The 20,266-nt window shown below is 37.8% G+C and overlaps 1 protein-coding gene across 1 annotated transcript in view; it reads left to right on the plus strand.

Moving 5' to 3' along the window:
• The window catches only part of NKAIN2 (sodium/potassium transporting ATPase interacting 2), a 507,063-nt gene that overhangs the window by 471,351 nt on the left and 15,446 nt on the right, over positions 1–20,266 (plus strand). The window contains exon 5 of the mRNA XM_057737751.1: positions 18,638–18,698. Coding sequence (XP_057593734.1) covers positions 18,638–18,698 — 61 coding nt within the window. The remainder of the gene's footprint in view (positions 1–18,637; positions 18,699–20,266) is intronic.

The following is a 20,266-nucleotide window of genomic DNA, read 5'->3' on the forward strand; positions in this document are numbered from 1 at the left end:
TTGCCAGCAGTAAACTGATGGTAATCAGTGGCTCACAGTATATTTCTAATATAGGAAGCCCACTCTGGTATGTAGAAGCATGTATAAACAATTCAGAGGAAGACTATAAAATCATGATGAGTTGGAACCACTAAAAGAGAACTGAAATGGTAATTAAATGAGTGGGAGGAACATTCTAGTTCTCCTACACACCCCAGGCTCCCCACGAGTGGCATTAAACTCCTCCGTGGTTTGTCTGGTAGCTGAGCCAGTTTTTTTCTTGCTGATTTCCAACTTCTGCTAATCCAAAGCGCAATACTATCCTCTATATTCAAATTTCCAACTTGGAAAAGTAGATGAACTTAATTTCAGGATTTTTCTTTCTGAATATGAATTCACTCAGAGTTTTAGGATCTTATGTTCTCATGTGAGGGTAGTCAGTTTTGCCTGTTGGATAAGTTAACAATACCATGTAACAGTGAAATAATATAGTATTTCAGGTTTGTAGACCTGGATTCAAGTCCTCTCCTTACTATGTCTTAATCTTGGAGCATCACTTAATTCCCCCAAGCTTCAGCTTTCTCATTTGTAAATTACGGAAGGGTAATGATGGAAAATCTCTCCTTGGTTCTGGAAAGAACAGATAAGACAATAGCTGTAAAGATGTGAACATATGCCCAGAATATAGTGGACACTTCAACAGTGCTAGCTATTGCCTTGAATAGTAATCACTAGCCTTTCCTTTTCTACTTCCCAGGACATGAGGGGTTCATTAGATGACTGGTTGCTTGAAGTCTACCACTGAAAAATGAAAAAGTAAAACACACAAACACTGTTGCAGTTTTTTCTAGTTTATATATTCCCAAGTGGTAACAATCGTGTTACCATTAATTAATGAAATCCTTTTATTCTGAGGTCATTGACCCAGTATCTTTTTTTTTTTTTTAATTTTTTTTTTATTATTATTATTTTTTTTGGGGGGGGTACACCAGGTTCAAGCAACTGTTTTTATACACATATCCCCATATTCCCTCCCTTCCTTGACGCCCCCCCCCCTCGAGTCCCCCCCACCCTCCCTGCCCCAGTCCTCTAAGGCATCTTCCATCCTCGAGTTGGACTCCCTTTGTTATACAACAACTTCCCACTGACTATTTTACAGTTGGTAGTATATATATGTCTGTGCTACTCTCTCGCTTCTTCTCAGTTTCCCCTTCACCCCCCGCCCCCTCCCATACCTCGAGTTCTCCAGTCCATTCTCTGTATCTGCTTCCTTGTTCTTGTCACTGAGTTCATCAGTACCATTTTTAGATTCCGTATATGTGAGTTAGCATACAATATTTGTCCTTCTCTTTCTGACTTACTTCACTATGTATGACAGATTGTAGTTCTATCCACCTCATTACATATAGCTCCATCTCATCCCTTTTTATAGCTGAGTAATATTCCATTGTATATATATGCCACATCTTCTGTATCCATTCATTTGTTGATGGGCATTTAGGTTGCTTCCATGTCCTGGCTATTGTAAAGAGTGCTGCAATAAACATGATGGTACAAGTTTCTTTTGGGATTATGGTTTTCTTTGGGTATATGCCCAGGAGTGGGATGACTGGATCATATGGTAGTTCTATTTGTAGTTTTTTAAGGAACCTCCAAATCCAAAGAAGACATACAGATGGCCAACAAACACATGAAAAGATGCTCAACATCACTAATCATCAGAGAAATGCAAGTCAAAGCCACAATGAGGTATCACCTCACACCAATCAGAATGGCCATCATCACAAAGTCTGGAAACAACAAATGTTGGAGAGGGTGTGGAGAAAAGGGAACTCTCCTGCACTGTTGGTGGGACTGTAAGTTGGTATGACCCAGTATCTTTCACCCTCTTATTGGCTATGTGTTATATAGGAAGAAGATAATCTAGAGCTTATGTTGAAAAGAAGGTAATTCAGATAGAAAGGAAGAGAGGAACAGTGAAGAACACCAATCATAGCCAAGTTCTGACTCCAAAGTTATTCAATCCAACTAGATTACCCTGCTACACATGGATAGAGCTGACGGGTCTTTTAAATGACACTTTAATTCAGTTTTATGCTTTTAAAATTGCTTTGGGAAGAAACTGGTCTTCAAATTTGTGTCTTCCACAATCTACATCTTATTCCCCTTGGGGGTTCTTTTTCTGTTACTACCTTCATTCCCATTCATCTTCCTCTGCCACATATTATAGCAAGTACTTTGCTTCAGAAGCAAGCTCCATTGAATGCTACATAAAATACCTTTTCCATAGAGCATAAAGCTTATTCCCACAGATGTCATGGTCAGGGGACTGATTGCTCTAAGCTTCCTATTTAACCATATTTTAAAAACCTTAATAAAACATCTAAGTTTACTGTAACATTTTGAAGCAACTTTTCTCTCTAGCTGGTATGTCCTGATGTTTCCTTTTAATTTAGTTTTCTTTTTCTTTTTTAGTACAGTGAGAGCACTATTCTTGTTGACATCATTTTTATGTAATGTTAATATTTTTTATAATGATGTTTCTCATTTAACACTTTTTCTGATACACATTATCTGCCAAAAGAAGAAATACCTTATGAAGATTCATCAAAGTTGGATAACATTAACTCTTTCTCACCTCCCACCATGTAACCGGTCAGCCTGGGCTATAATTCTGGGCTATGAGAGGATAGCATGTGTCCCCAACCCCTGGGGATATTCCAACTGGCATCAATAGAGCCAGCAAGGAGTTTGAGGTCAAACTTGTAGTTTGTCCAGTGAGATGCGTAAGTCCCAGGTTTACTTCTTGACTCACCTCCTGTTTCTGTAAAGAAATGCTTAAATGGAAATCAGCTTCTAGTCTGGAAGATGATAACCGGTCAATGCCAGAAAGGTCTAAAGTGGAGTCTAACCTACTCAGTATCCTCTGATGAAATTGGAAGGAATGACTTCTGCCTAAACAGAGGCTTTGTGCCCACACGTATACAGTGGTATTATTCTAAGGCTCCTAGATTCCCCTAGAAATGCGGACCAGACAGAATCTTAAAGACCAAATACGAGAGAGTAGCACAGACATATATATAGTACCAACTGTTAAATAGATAGCCAGTGGGAAGTTGTTGTATAACAAAGGGAGTCCAACTCGAGGAGGGAAGATGCCTTAGAGGACTGGGACAGGGAAGGTGGGGGGGACTCGAGGGAGGGTGGGGGGGGAGTTGAGGGAGGGAGGGAATATGGGGATATGTGTATAAAAACAGATGATTGAACTTGGTGCACCCCGAAAAAAAATAATAAAAATAAATAAATTTTAAAAAGAAACATAAAAAAAAGACCAAATACAATGTCTTACTCACCATCCCGCAAATATTAAATGGCCTACTGTATTTCCATCACAGTCACTTTAACATGGAAAAACACAGGATATTTACTAAACTAACATGGGTAGAAGTGTTCATTTTGCTCTTCGTTAAGTGTTAATTATACAGAAATGTTACTTATACAGAAAACATGACTTATTATTTCCAAATTTTTACTTCTAAACAATGATAATTTACTCATTACTTATTTTTTAAGTCTCTGAAGGGAAGTGATCACAGAGGTCACGTTGTTTTCAGTGATGTTCCCAGGAAGCAGTCAACCAATGGTTTGCATGGGAAATTCCCTACCATCATAATCATCATCCTCACAATGTTTATAGAGAACTTTCTATGAGCTGGGAAGTTTTCTCATCATGTCTCATTCCTCTGTCTCCCTTCACAGTGTGGTTACAATTCTGTTGAGTATCTCTCTTCAACTCTGGTACCAGCACTGGACACTGTCAGTATTTCGACTGATGAGTCCAGAAGGAAGTGGGGCTATTCACCTCCTTTGTTCTACGTACAGTAATTCTCTTCTGCTAGTCAAGGACCACACTGCTAGTTTAGGCATCTTCCATATAATTATAGAATTTGATAATCAGATCATTGTTGTTCTTTCTCAAGAATTTTAAAATGACACCCAGAACAGGACTTAAGTTGAGACACCTAAAGCACGCTTATTGAAACTGCCCTCCAATTCTAAACTGATCTCTTCATCCCGGCTCTTTTCAGAGTCTAGGTCTTTAACCAGATACAGATCTAGTGTACAGTCTCCATGCACAGTCTATACATTTACATATACATATTCTCACAATGTCATCTTATTCATGATTTCTTGAAATACCGTGATGTGATATGTGCTGAAGCACCAAGTATGTTATATATTCCACATTTCCTTATCTCCTAATCTAGCACCTCTGAAAATGAGAGAAATGTAAATATAGTTTTAACATCTTTTTAAAAAACATAGGTCATTTTTGCAACTAGTATTGCAGTGTAATTCTCCTAGTCTCTTCAGAAGAATCTGGCGTTATACTCCTATTGTCACCTCTGGAACAGCACACTCCCTCCAATGAGTCACCTCTGGAACAGCACACTCCCTCCAATGAAATGCATTGAACATTTTTAACCTTGTCTGTTAATGTTGACATACCTAAACTGGGCTAATTTATTTTTGCATGTGTCTTATTTGTACAATTAATTTTGCTTTAGTTTCTCTATTATCTCTGAGCGAAAATTATGCTATTTGTACTATTTGCTCCAAAAGAATGATGTACTTACTTTGTTCAAAGTTGCTACTGGACCGTATCGACTGTTTACATTTTACAGAACGTTGCAACATTGCACTTTCTCAAATGCTTCCCTATAAATAAATCAGGGTCCCTATTACATGTGACATGTATACAATCTTAAATTTAGTTTCATTATCAAAATAGTAGAGTGTTGTTGACAGGTTGTTTTTTGCATTTCCTAATCATTATCTTTTTTTAAATTGAGATATAATTGACATATAACATTGTATTAATTTTAGGTGTATAACATAATGCCTGTTATTTTCAATGAACTGTTTTGGTTACAAACTCCCATTATGGGTCCTGTCTCAAAAACTAAAGATCTTGTGGCAGTTCTATTGCACTAGATCAGCCATTTCTTTGATTGCCTCCCAACTGGCAGATGTATAGCATGGTTGAACTACTGCTCTCAGTACAGGTTTTAAAACTAATGTGATCTTTAAACTCAGAGAGGCATTAACCATGATGACATTTCAATTTTATTAGTCATCTTTACCCAGCCTGAGTATCTCCTGCTCTCCAAACTTTACTAATACATTAGACTCATTTGAACTCCAGTAACTTTTTGGTAAGGTTGGCCTGAAGAAATCTACCAGTCTCCAGAGGCCAATTTAGAATGGGAATTATTGGTTAAGCCAGCGTTGGCATTTGGTTCAGTCCATTTCCCAGCCTTAAGTAGATAATACAAGTTTGCATGTACGTCTACTTTTATTTAATCTTTTAAAAAGTGTTTAATACGGTCATGCTTGGTGATGCGGCACAATACCTAAAGGCTGGTATTAAGATATGTTTCTGATCCTCTGAAAAGCTTTTCTGACTCAGTAGGCTGTGAACATTCACAATAGCCCTAAAGGCAATCCTCCATGAGTTATTGTAGGTTGATAACTGCACCTGGATTATTTGTAGCAAAGAAAATTTGCAACATGCTCCTTAATAACCCAGCCATTGGAATAGTTTAGGATACAAATCATCTGGTGGACAATGAAATGATGCACTAGTCCACATAAAAAATATTTCATGTAAAAGCTTTCACTAATAACACTGATATAATCATATTAGAATACTGTGCTAAGGCAATCTCAAAATACGTAAATGGAATAAGATGCAAAAGATCAAGTAAAATCGTTTGCAACTTAAGAAGTATATTTCGTGAGGGCATAATATCCTCTGTTCAAATTCCTATTACAAAAAGCATGGGCTTATAACACCTGAATTATGAATTTAGAATAAAAATAGATGATTTAATTTAAATGAAATATAGAACTAATCTATTTGAGAATGAGATAATTGCACATCAAAAAATTAGTGTTTGCTACCCCCATCTCCACTCCCAGTCAAAAAAGCAGTGTTGAATAATAATTCCATATTGTATCAGCATAAAAAACTATTGTGGACTTCTATGTTGATCTAAGGACTCAGAATTAAAATGTGTCTTTGTAATTAAGAAAACAAATATATCCACCTTGTTTACCTTTGCAAATTTAGAAATTATAATCCAAAAGGTCTTTTAACATACATGACAGTTGCTAGAATGTAGTATTTTTATGTTTTATTTTTTTAAGCCTATTATTGGAATATAATTGCTTTACACTGTTTTGCCAGTTTTTGCTGTACACCAAAGTGAATCAGCTGCATCTACACATATATCCCCATATCCCCTCCCTCCTGTGACTCCTTCCCACCTTCCCTATCCCAGCCCTCTAAGTCATCTCCCATCATCAAGTTGATCTCCCTGTGTTATGCAGCAGCTTCCCACTAGCTATCTATTTTACATATGGTAGTGTATATATGTCAGTGCTACTCTCTCACTGAGTCCCAGCTTCCCTTTCGCCCCCCAGTTCTGTGTCCTCAAGTCTGTTCTCTATATCTGGATCTTTATTCTTGCCCTGTCACTGGGTTCATCAGTACCTTTTTTTTATTTTAGATTCCATATAAATGAGTTAGCATACGATGTTTTTCTCTTTCTGGCTTACTTCACTCTGTATGACAGACTCTAGGTCCATCCACCTCACTACAAATAACTCAATTTCATTCCTTTCTATGGCTGAGTAATATTCCATTGGATATATGTGCCACATCTTCTTTATCCATTCATCTGTTGATGGGCATTTAGGTTGCTTCCATGTCCTGGCTATTGTAAATAGTGCTGTAATGAACATTGTGGTACGTTTCTTTTTGATGATGGTTTTCTCAGGGTATATGCTCACTAGTGGGATTGCTGAGTCGTATGGTAGTTCTATTTTTACTTTTTAAGGAACCTCCATACTGTTTTCCATAGTGGCTGTACCAACCCACCAACAGTGCAGGAGGGTTCCCTTTTCTCTACACTCTCTCCAGTATTTATTGTTTCTAGATTTTTGGATGATAGCCATTCTGACTGCTGTGAGGTGATACCTCATTGTGGCTTTGACTTGCATTTCTCTAATGATTAGTGATGTTGAGCATCTTTTCATGTGTTTGTTGGCCATCTGTATGTCTTCTTTGGAGAAATGTCTATTTAGGTCTTCTGCCCATTTTTGGTTGGGTTATTTGCTTTTTTGGTATTAAGCTGCATGAGCTGCTTGTATATTTTGGAGATTAATCCTTTAGCAGCTGCTTCATTGGCAAATATTTTCTCCCATTCTGAGGGTTGCCTTCTAGTCTTGTTTATGGTTTCTTTTGCTGTGCAAAAGCTTTTAAGTTTCATTAGGTCCTATTTGTTTATTTTTAATTTTATTTCCATTATTCTAGGAGGTGGGTCAAAAAGGATCTTGCTTTGATGTATGTCATAGAGTGTTCTGCCTATGTTTTCCTCTAGGAGTTTTATGGTGTCTGGCCTTATATTTAGGTCTTTAATCCATTTGGAGTTTATTTTTGTGTATGGTGTTAGGAAGTGTTCTAATGTCATTCTTTTACATATTGCTGTCCAATTTTCCCAGCACCACTTATTGAAAAAGCTGTCTTTTTCCCATTGTATATTCTTGCCTCCTTTGTCAAAGATAAGGTGCCCATATGTGTGTGGGTTTATCTCTGGGTTCTCTATTCTGTTCCATTGATTTCTATTTCTGTTTTTGTGCCAGTACCAGACTGTCTTGATCACTGTAACCTTGTAGTATAGTTTGAAGTCAGGAAGCCTGATTCCACCAGCTCTGTCTTTCCTTCTCAAGATTGCTTTGGCTATTCAGGATCTTTTGCATTTCCATACAAATCGTAAGATTTCTTGCTCTAGTTCTGTGAAAAATGCCATTGGTAATTTGATAGGGATTGCATTGAATCTGTAAATTGCTTTGGGTAGTATAGTCATTTTCACAATGTTGATTCTTCCAGTCCAAGAACCTGGTATGTCCCTCCATCTGTTTGTACCATCTTTGAATTCCTTCATTAGTGTCTTATAGTTTTCTGCACACAGGTCTTTTGCCTCCTTAGGCAGGTTTATTCCTAAGTATTTTATTTTTTTGTTGCAATGGTAAATGGGAGTGTTTCCTTAATTTCTCCTTCTTCTCTTTCATTGTTAGTGTATAGGAATGCAAGAGATTTCTGTGCATTCATTTTATATCCTGCTACTTTACTCAATTCATCTATTAGAGCTAGCAGATTTCTGGTAGAATCTTTAGGGCTTTCTATGTATAATATCATGTCATCTGCAAAGAGTGACAGTATGACTTCTTTTCCAATTTGGATTCCTGTTACCTCATTTTCTTCTCTGATTGCTATGGCTAAAACTTCTAAAACTATGTTGAATAATAGTGGCGAGAGTGGGCACTTGTCCTTAGAGAGAATGCTTTCTGTTTTTCACCATTTAGAAGAATGTTAGCTGTTGGTTTGTCATATAATGCTTTTATTATGTTGAGGTAATTTCCTTCTATGCCCATTTTCTGGAGAGTTTTTACCATAAATGGATGTTGGATTTTGTCAAAAGATTTTTCTGCATCTGTTGAGATGATCATATGGTTTTTATCCTTCAATTTGTTGATATGATGTATCACAGTGATTGATTTGTGTATATTGAAGAATCCTTGCATTCCAGGGATAAACCCCACTTGATTACGGTGTATGATCTTTTTAATGGATTGTTTGCTAGTATTTTGTTGAGAATTTTTGCATCTATATTGATCAGTGATATTGGCCTGTAATGTTCTTTTTTTGTGATATCTTTGCCTAGTTTTGGTATCAGGGTGATAGTGGCCTCATAGAATAAGTTTGGGAGTGTTCCTCCTTCTGCTATATTTTGGAAGAGTTTGAAAAGGATAGGTGTTAGCTCTTCTCTAAGTGTTTGATAGAATTCGCCTGTGAATACTTCTGGCCCTGGGCTTTTGGTTTGTTGGGAGATTTTTAGTCACATTCTCAATTTCAGTACTTGTGTTGGGTCTGTTCATATTTTCTATTTCTTCCTGGTTCAGTTTGGAAGATTGTACTTTTCTAAGAATTTATCCATTTCTTCCAGGTTATCCAATTTATTGGCGTACAGTTGCTTGTAGTAGTCTCCCATGATCTTTGTGTTTCTGCAGTGTCGGTTGTTACTTCTCCTTTTTCATTTCTAATTCTGTTGGTTTGTGTCTTCTCCCTTTTTTTCCTGATGAGTCTGGCTAATGATTTGTCAATTTTGTTTATCTTCTCAAAGAACCAGCTTTTAGTTTTATCAATCTTTGCTTTCTTTCCTTCCTTTTTCATTTATTTCTGATTTGATCTTTATGATTTCTTTCCTTCTTCTCACTTTGGGGTTTTTTTGTTCTTTCTCTAATTGTTTTAGGTGTAAGTTTAGGTTGTTTATTCGAGATTTTTCTTGTTTCTTGAGGTAGGACTGTATTGCAATAAACTTCCCTCTTAGAACTCCTTTTGCTGCATCCCATAGGTTTTGGGTCATTGTGTTTTCATTGTCATTTGTTTCCAGGTATTTTTTGATCTCCTCTTTGATTTCTTCAGTGACTTCTTGGTTGTTTAATACCATATTGTTTAGCCTCCATGTGGTTGTATTTTTTACATTTTTTTTCCTGTAATTGATATCTAGTTTCATGGCATTGTGGTCGGAAAAGATGCTTGATACAATTTCAATTTTCTTGAATTTACCAAAGCTCGATTTGTGACCCAAGATGTGATCTATCCTGGAGAATTTTCTGTGTGCACTTGAGAAGAAAGTGTATTCTGTTGTTTTTGGATGGAATGTCCTATAAATATCAATTAAGTCAAGATGATCTAATGTGTCATTTGGAGCATGTGTTTCCTTATTTATTTTCTGTTTGGATGATCTGTCCATTGATGTAAATAGGGTGTTAAAGTCTCCTATTATTATTGTGTTACTGTCAATTTCCCCTTTTATGGCTGTTAGCATTTGCCTTATGTATTTAGGTGCTCCTATGTTGGGTGCATATATATTTACAATTGTTATATCTTCTTCTTGGGTTCATCCTTTGATCATTATGTAGTGTCCTTCCTTGTCTCTTGTAATAGTCTTTAAAGTCTAATTTGTCTGATATGAGTATTGCTACCCTGGCTTTCTTTTGACTTCCACTTGCATGGAATATCTTTTTCCACCCCCTTACTTTCAGCCTGTATGTGTCCTTAGGTCTGAATTGGGTTTCTTGTAGGCAGCATATATAAGGGTCTTGTTTTTGTATCCATTCAGCCTGTCTGTGTCTTTTGGTTGGAGCATTTAATCCATTTACATTTAAGGTAATTATTGACATGTACGTTCCTATAAGCATTCTCTTAATTGTTTTGGGTTTGTTTTTGTAGGTCTTTTCCTTCTCTTGTGTTTCCTGCCTAGAGAAGTTGTTGTAAGGTTGGTTTGGTGGTGCTGAATTCTCTTAACTTTTGCTTGTATGTAAAGCTTTTGATTTTTCCATTGAATCTGAAAGAAATTTTTGCTGGGTAAAGTATTCTTGGCTGTAGGTTTTTATCTTTCAAGACTTTAAATATATCCTGCCACTCCCTTCTGCCCTGCACAGTTTCTGCAGAAAGATCAGCTGTTATCCTTATGGGTTTTCCCTTATATGTTATTTGTTGCTTTTTTCTTGCTGCTTTTAATATTTTTCCTTTGTGTTTAATTTTTGTTAGTTCGATTAATATGTGCCTCAGTGTGTTTCTCCTTAGGTTTATTCTTTATGGGACTCTCTGTTCTTCTTGGACTTGATTAATTATTTCCTTTCCCCCTACTGGGGAAGTTTTCCACTATAACCTCTTCAAATATTTTCTCAGACCCTTTCTTTTTTTCTTCTTCTTCTGGGATGCCTATGATTTGAATGTTGGTGTGCTTAATGTTGTCACTAAGGTCTCTGAGACTGTCTTCCATTCTTTTTATTCTTTTTTTTTTTCCTGCTCTGTGGCAGTTATTTCCCCCATTCTATCTTCCAACTCACTTATTCATTCTTCTGCCTCAGTTATTCTGCTGTTTTTACCACCTAGAGTATTTTTAATTTCAGTTATTGTGTTGTTCATTATGGTTTGTTTGCTCTTTAGTTCTTCTAGGTCCTTATTAAATGTTTCTTGTATTTTCTCTATTTTGTTTTCAAGATTTTGATCATCTTTACTATTATTACTCTGAATTCTTTTTCAGGCAGTTCTCCTATTTCCTCTTCATTTATTTGGTCTTGTGGGTTTTTATCTTGCTCCTTTGCCTGCAAGATGTTTCTTTGTTTTCTCATTTTGTCTAATTTATAGTATTTGCTGTCTCCTTTCCCTATGCTGCCTAGTAGTAATCCCTCTTGTTTCTGCTCTCTGCCCCCTTTGGTGGGGTTGGTCCAGTGTCTTGAGTAGGCTTCCTGATGGGAGGGTCTGGTGCCTGCTTTCTGGTGTGTGGATCTTAGTCTTTTCTCTCTGATGAGCAGAGCCATGTCAGGTGGTGTGTTTTAGGGTATCTGTGAGCTTAACATGGCTTTAGGTACTGATCTGTGTACTGATGGGTGGGTCTGTGTTCCTGTCTTATTTGTAGTTTAGTGCGAGGAATACAGCACTGGCAGTTGCAGGCAGTCGGGCAAAGCGGGTCTTAGAGGCTGATAGAGGCCTCCGTGAAAATTCTCTGCAGTTAATCTTCCCTGTGCCTGAGGACTCTCTAGTGGTCTAGCATCCTGGACTTGGTGCTCCCTCCCCAGAGCCTCTGACTTGATTTCTGGTGGAGGAATCCAGACTCCAGAGGTTGCTTACCCTTTGGGATGCATCTCTCATTCTTCTTCCAGTTTCTAGAACTCCTCTCTCTCACAAGACAGAAGGGCAGGCAACTCGCATAAAAGGAAGTTGTGAGACATGAATCAATTCATTGACTGCTGTATGTTCTTCTACTTTCGGCTTCCCACCTGTCAGCCGAGGGGCAGACATGAACCCCACAATTCCGGGCAGCCACAGCAGCAACCAGATCCCCGTACTGAATGTAGTATTTTTAAATTAATCTTTTTATTGTGAAATAGTTGTAGAAATACATAGAAAATAATTGTGAAATACATAATGCAATTGTATGAAATAATACAGAGTGATCTTGTGTACCCTTTATCCAATTTTGCCCAATGGTAACATCTTGCAAAACTATAACAGAGTACAATATCACTATTAGGATGTTGACATCTGTGCAGTCAGTGGTCCCTCCTGTTGCCTTTTAATGGCCACATCCACTTCCCTGTGATACCCAGCTTCCTTAGTCCTGCAACCACTAATCTGTTCTCCATTTCTGTAATTTTTTCATGTCAAGAATATTATTTAAATGAAATCATGCAGTATAAAACCTTTTGGAATTGGCTGTTTTCATTCAGCATAATTCTATGGAAATTTATACAGGTCTTTGCATATATCACTAGTCCCCATCTTATATTGCTGAGTAGTATTCGATAATATGGATATGCCCGTTTGTTTAATAGTTCAGTCAATGAAGGACATCTGGATTGCATCCATTTTGGGGCTATTATGGATAAAGCTGCTATATGCTTTAGTGTACAGGTTTTTGTGTGAACACATCTTCCCTTCTCTGGCATAAGTGGCCAGGAATGTGTTGCTGGATTATATTGTAGTTGTATGTTTAGTTTTTTTAAGAAATCTTCAAATTGTTTTCCAGAGCAGCTATACATAAATATTTCCATCTTTCTTCTTCCAAGATCTGTGTAGTTGGTTTTCCAAATTTTGACCATTGTGTATCTTGGTATGAATTTCTTTGGGTTTTTCCTGTTTAAGCTTCAATCAGCTTCTTGAATATATAAGTCAAATTTGGGAAATTTGCAGTCACTATTTCATCAAGTACTTTTTCAGTACTGCTCTTTTTTTCCTTTCCTTTCAGGACTCCAATGACACAAATGTTAGATGTTTAATTATAGTCCCATGGCTATATGAAGCTCTGTTCATTTTTTAGTTTATTTCTTTTCTCGTTTATACTGGGTAATTTCTGTTGTTCTGTCTTCAAGTTCACTGATATAGTCCTGTCTCCTCCATTCTGAAATTAAGTTTTTTTTTTAATTTTGGTTATTGCATTTTTTTTCAGTTCCAAATTTTCAGTTTGGTTCTTCTTTATATCTTCTATTTCTTTGCTGACACTTTTTTTTCATTCATTTCAAATGTATTCATAACTTCTTGTTGAAGCATTTTTCTGATAGCTGCTATAAAATGTTTGCCAGATAATTCTAACATCTCTGTCATTCAGTTCTGTGTTAACTTCCATTGGTTGTCTGTTTTCATTCATGTTGAGAACTTTATCCTTATTGACACAATGAGGAGTTTTAAATTGAAACATGCACATTTTGGGTAATATATTATATTATTATCTTTCTTAAACCTTCTGTTTAGCTGGCTTTCTCTGGTGCTACTTTGGCAGAGGAAGGGGAGAAACTGACTCATTACTTCTGAGTAGGGGACAGAAGTCCAGATTCCTCACCCAGGCTCTATTCAAACCCCAGAGAGAAAGGGATTCTCATTAAGGCTTGGAGATAGTGGGAATTCCTGCTCTCTACTCAGCCTTCACTGGTACCTCCATGGCTAAGAGGGGTAGGAGTGCCTTGTTATTGCTCCCAGTCGGCTTCATCGAACATCATGGGGGCAGGGATTGACCTCATTACTGCTGGGCATTGGTTAAAGTCCTCATTCTCCACTAAGCCTCCTCTGACACCACCCCAGTTGGGAAGGGAGGGATGCTTCCTTATTACAGAGTGAGGCTTCAAGTCTAGATTCCCTTTGTGGTCTCTACAGACACTAGGGAGGAGGACTTCCTCCCTCCTGGCAGGAATGAAAGTCCAGGCTCCCTGCCTGACTTCTCAGACACCACAGCCTGAAGAGGTGGGAAGACTTGACTCCCCACTTTTTCCTGCTGTGGTTGGGGAGTGGGGCTACTTTGTGGTGTTGGCTAAAGAAGGGCTATTATTGTCTTTAAATTATTTTTGTCTTGCTAGGCTGTCCCTTTGTTGGGGCTTTTTTTTATCTGTGCCCATTGGCATTTCTGGGTTGTGGGCTTCTTCAGCTCCAAGTATAGTATATGAGACAAAAGAAAAATAGGAAACTCACTCCCGTGTCCTTCCTTGGGTCCCAAGATTCCTAGCCAATCTACCTTCTTTCCACCTTTCAGAGTCTTCCTATGTGTGTTTTATATATATAATGTCCAGGGTTTTCAGCTGTACTTAGTGGGAGTGTTAGGGGAAAGTACGTCTACTCCAACTTCCTGCAAAAAGAAAGTCCAAAAGATAGTATTTTAAACACTAAGGTTGTTACATTTTCAATTATTACAATTAAATCTTTTAAAATACTTACCAAAAGGCTTCGGTTTCCTCTTATCTATTAGCTTCTAAGTGAATTTCTGGGACATACAGTCATAATTTGGTTTGTAGATACAAAAAAGAGTTTTAATCTGATTTAGTTTTAGAGAGAAAATATCATTTCCTTTCAGCCAGTAATGATATCAAGATGATATATAATTTCCTATCAGGTGAATCAGAAGTGAAAAAATCATATTAGATGTATCAAGGTGAAAAGATGAATAAAAATAAAAAGATTTAGGCTTAGCTCTGTTTTGAATGCCAAAGACTAAGACAGCTGCAATATTTTGGCTTTTTACAAGTGGATAATTATATGTCTGCCTCGTATAATACCATTGGTATCTTGCCATCTACTGTGACAACATAGGTCACTGTTTCCTGCTTTGGGCACCATTACTCCCCTTCACATTGCCCAAACTGCTCTGAATTGGGGCCTCTTGCTCCTCTATGAACATAATCCACATCTTCCCATAGGTTGTCTGAGCTCTGCTTGGAAGATCTTCTCACCTTTCTCCTGGTTATTCCTTCCCAAAGCTCCTCCCCCCCCCACTCCCATCTTTCGAGGTCTATCTCCAAAATGCCAGCCTACAACTACCCTGGGAATGGATTGCCAGTTCTTTGGGAAGGCAACACTTTAATTCAGTCTTAAAGGATGAGTTAGAACTACTCAAAGGTGTAGAGCTGAGCGAGGAAGGAAGGGAGGAGGTGTAGGACATTTGCATCCTTTGTTGGAAGAAGGGGTTAATGAGTTAAAGAACAGAGGGCAACCACCTGATACATGCCAGCAAACTCTCAGCAGCTTAATACTGGCATCAATTTTGAGCCAAGGAGTGGCGGGAAATGAGGCTAGAAAGGGAGCAACACAGGAAGGATTTGTATTTCATGAAAATTTTCATATTTTTTCAGTAGAAGATGGGATGCTCCTTAAGTGTATTGTGTAGAAAATGACGTAGTTAAAATTGCAATTTGACACATACTCAAAGCCCTCTGATTATAGCCCTACTGTGTCTTCACAGCTTTTTTTTCTGTTGTTCTAATATGAGGTCCACAAACTCTCATCAGATGGAAGGACTGGCTCTTCCATGAACACAGCCTATAACTTCCCCGCTTGATGAACTCACTCAGGAAAAGCAAGACCCATTTTACCTCTCCTCTGCAAAAATACAGATAATGTTCTTCCAAATATAGTTGTGAGGATTAATGAGCTAACGCGTGGAAGCACCCAATTTACTGTTTGTCAGTTAGGAGAAAATCAGCTTTCTTCCTTCTTCTTGACATTATCTTAAACTATTTTGAGTTATAATTATATGTGTACCCCTGCCACAAGATTGCAAAATCCTTTATATTGTGTCTAAAACAGGGGCTCTAAACGAGGGGCAGTTTTGTCTTTGAAGGGATGTATGGCAGTGTCTGGAGACATTTTGGATTATCTCAATTGTCAGTTGTTTTGATCATAGGATGTTAGTAGTTATACATCCTATAATATATAACAGAGCCCACAAAAAAGAATTACTCAACCCAAAATGTCAGTGGTGCCGAGGTTGGGAAACTCTGGCTTGGTTCATCTTTGTGACCTGGGCAACAGTTAGCAGGGTTGCACGTTATAGGAAATATTCAGAGCTGTAAGAAATTCTTTGAAACTGCTTTTCTGTAGGTAAATTTATAAATTGCTGTGAGGGAGTAAAAATTAAATTAGAAATTTATTTGGTGTAGGAAAGTTGAAAGGTAACAGAAGTTTATGAATCTTGATTAATTTGGGGGAAACTAATTTCCATTTGTATTTAGAGGTGACCAGTTTAAAAGCTGAAGTTCTCTTAATCAGCAAGCTTTTGTAATGAAATGCAGCAGGATTTACTTTTATATCAAACTCGCTCCCTTGACAGTTAAAGAATGCAACCAAATACAATTAAAAGATCACTGGTAAGCAAAACACAGTGCCTTGGCTGCATTCTGGGAGGGGAGTACAGTTACTAATCTAGATTCTAGTGACACTTTAATGAGAAGTTTAAACTCATTGGCCCTGAATCTCAGAATTTATCAGTGCTCTTTACCTAGATTTTCATTTCAAAGTAACTAAGTGATGAGTGAAAATCAAGAGAAAACTTTGTGATTAGGAAAAAAGTTGCTTTGTAGATAATTCAAGTATTTTAAACTGAAAAGAAGAGATAAACTACTGATAAATCTATGGCATTTAGCCACAACGGTACGGCCTTCCTGTGGAGGAAGAAGGGGGAAATATAGGCAGTACCCAAGGGATTTAACCAAACCCATAGCTTCTTTACCTTGCCACAGTCGGACCCAGCACCCATAACAGAGTACCCATGGGACTGGGTCACTCAGTGATAAGGGCATTTTCATGGGCTCTGGTGGATAAAAGATTAAAAAGTGTTAGTATAATCTGTTTTTCCATTACCCGTGAGAATGCTCAAATCACTGTGATTGTATTTGGTCAAATCAAAATCTCTGCTAAAGCCAAATAGCATACACTGGTTTTTAATAGTACCCTGTACTCTAAAAATCAGTCCCATAAAAACAGTAACCCTGATGATTCTATTATATAAGGAAATAGTTCTTACTATCACAATTTTATTGCCAATAGCAACATATAATTCAAAGAGAAAAGTGCTTAAATGATGACTTTTCTAATATAGTTTTAAAACCCTAAGTGCTAATGTAGCATCAGTGGTATGTTATCTAGCTCTCTATTACTATATGTAGCAGTTCAGATACCACACTTCGGGGTGGGAGGGCAGGGGGTCCACTGTCCCTCTCATCCAGGATCTGAAAACAAAAGCCTGTGAAGAGTATTTTGCACAAATCTTCTTTCTCATCCACTTCTCTCTCTTAAGCAGGGTTACTGCTTTTGTGCCAGGGAAACCACTGTTTTACCTCATGCCAGTTCTCTTTGGAAGAGAACTAGAATCTGCCAGAACATGCTTTTTCTCAAACTCAAATTAGAGATTTTCTGAAGTTCCTTTTAACTGGACCTCTCTCTGTCTCCAAATAGTTCTTCTCATTAAATACCTATCAGTGTACCCTCAGACTTAAAATGTTCCACTCACATCTTCCAGAAATATTACAATCTGTTAGCTAATGGAAATCAAGTTCATTAGGCTTATCACACCAGCAACTTTTTGCCCTGTTCCTTAGCTTCCTGATTAAAGACTGTAGCCTTTTTCCCAAGGTTCTCTTCCCCAATGCCAAATACTCAGTAGGATCAATGCCTGTCTGAAATGTCATCGTGAATAATTTTCATCACTGGCCTGAGAACATACCTTTAAGGATTCCTCCAAACTGGATTATTTTGGGGGAAAAAAATGTCCACATCAGGAAATTAGTTTGCTTCCTTATACTAGCGCTCATTATTTGACTAAATAATTATACTTACACAAAGGAATACAAAACTACACCATCTGAGGAGATATATATCAAAGGGCTTTGCTGTGCTCCTTCACGGATACTATTTCAGTAAGCAAAGACTTCCCTGACCACAGGGAGCTCTGTTGAATGTTTCAGAAAGGATGCTCTGATGTGTGCGATCCCAGTCTAGGGCTTTGTGATATTCCTTACCGGCATCCACCCCGTTGCTCCTCGGCAACACGTCATCTTAATTATACTCGGTATGTCCTGGTTCCTGTTACTGGGCTAAAGAGTTTTTCTTACTTACAAAGTGTTCAGGCAACATTTCATGGAATCTCTTTAATATTTTTCTTCTCAAAACATTTTTCTGAAAGTCAGCAGGAGTCCAATTTTAGAATCTCAATCTCTGGGTTAATGAACAAAGGGAGTTCAACTCGAGGATGGATGATGCCTTAGAGGACTGGGATGGGGAGGGTGGGGGGGACTCAAGGCAGGGTGGGGGGGGGAGTCGAGGGAGGGAGGGAATACGGGGATATGTGTATAAAAACAGATGATTGAACTTGGTGTGCCCCCCAAAAAATAATAAATAAATAAATTTTTTTAAAAAAAGTGAATTAGGAGTTGATAGGCACAAATGCAAATGTTAATCCATCAATGAATGGCCATAATTCTTTTTCTTTTCCTCAAGACCTAAAATAACTTGTTATAGATTGCCTGACAATGAACAAATCTTACACATAAATGCAGAACAAAGGAAAACAGAGTAATATATTCACTTATAAGCCACATTATTTGAATCAAGAATCAACGTTGGAGTTCAGATCCAGTCTGATGAACTATTTTGGAACACCATATCTAGTCAAAACCGTGTGCCTTTGAAAAGTCACTCCCCCAGTGAGGTCCAGTATTGTTGCCTTTGCCTCATGTCTAAAGCATCTTTGTTTTGTTTCAGCTGGCAGGGTTCATCTACGCCTGTTATGTTGTGAAATGTATAACTGAAGAAGAGGACAGCTGTAAGTATTAAAGCTTTATTCTGTTTCTTTCAAGTTCAGAAAATCTTCTTTACTGCCTCTTAACTAGCCTTCCAGCTTCTCAGACAATATCCCTTAACGCATCATTTGAACAAGGACTCAGCCCTTTGTACTCATCAGGCTAAAGTGTTTTCCATAAAAGCATCCAGCATACAGATAACTAATCAGTTTCACCCATGACTACAAATCCCAACAATCAACAATTTGCAATAGTTCCAAAAATTCTCACAAGAACTGACTTCAGATTAATTCAAGAAATTTGTCTTCATGAAACCAAACGTTCATATTTCCTATTTTTTCCTACAGTTTGATGCAAACGGCTAGAACTTTACATTAGAGTCTCAGCATTCAGCACTATTGTTTGCTCCAGAGTTTAGGTAGAGGTGCCCTCTCACAAGCCTCTAAGTGGCTCCACTGTCTTCTGCTCTTCTAAAAACTGGCAGGTAGAAGGTTTCACTCCTTCCTTGCCTCCTAAGGATATGAAATAGGAGGACTGGAAAAAGTACTTCAGTGCTCTCTGGGTACTTTCCCATACAGCTATATTTACTTTGAGGAAAAAATCAGAGTTGGGAATCATTTTTCTTGGTTTCCAAAAATATTCATAATGATTGGGGTATTGAGGCAGTGGGGGAAGAAACGAGAATCCACTGCTCTATTATAGGATGATTTGAGGAAAATACTCAGAGAAATAATGTATTTCTTCACTTTCCAATCATACTAAAAAGGAGGCTGTATCATGTGATTCATTTAGAGGAGGCTCTCAATCATACTCTCACATGATGTAAAATTAGGAATACACAGTGCATAGTTTATATTACGTTGTGTGCAAAAGGAAATGACAGTCCTTTACAAACAAGCATTTGTAAAGCACTCCTCAATGTATCAAGTGCTATGTCAGTCTTTGGATTTTTTAACATGAGCAATATGCAGTCTTTTACCACCAGGAATTAAGCATTTTGTAGGGGAGAAAACCTCTGAACAAATAAATATAATAAAACTCTGTAGAGTATGTCGTGTGGGGAGATAGGAAAGGAATCAGGAAAGTTTTCATTGAGAAGGGCACTCTTAAGCTTGGTCTTGGAAATAAACAGATACTTGCAGAGCTGATATGGAAGTAAGGAGATCCCAGGCAGAAGGTGAAAAAGCATCAGGACATATCACAGCCTGCCATGTCAGGAGCAGAGCAGTCAGGTTAATATGACTGAATTATATCCTGTGCTAGAGGTGGGGCACCCAGAGACGACTGGAAAAGCAAGCACGGATGAGACAGCAGAAAAACTGTTATGACAAAGTAAGGAGTCTAGACTTTATTTCGTATAGCATGATGGCAAATCAATTGGCAGTTAATAGAAAGAGAGTAGCAATCAGAAGTGCACTTTAGGAAAAACATAATGGCAGCAGTATGAAGGAAAGACTTGGACAGGAGGATCAAGATTAAGGAAAGGGAGACAGATTAGGACACTGTGAAAATGACTGAGATAGGAGATGAAGAGAGTCTGGACTAAGACCAGTGTTGGAAAGGGAGAGGATAGATACGTTATTAAACATAA

This window comes from Hippopotamus amphibius, chromosome 6 (assembly GCF_030028045.1).
Source record: "Hippopotamus amphibius kiboko isolate mHipAmp2 chromosome 6, mHipAmp2.hap2, whole genome shotgun sequence".
Taxonomy (NCBI): Eukaryota; Metazoa; Chordata; class Mammalia; order Artiodactyla; family Hippopotamidae; genus Hippopotamus; species Hippopotamus amphibius.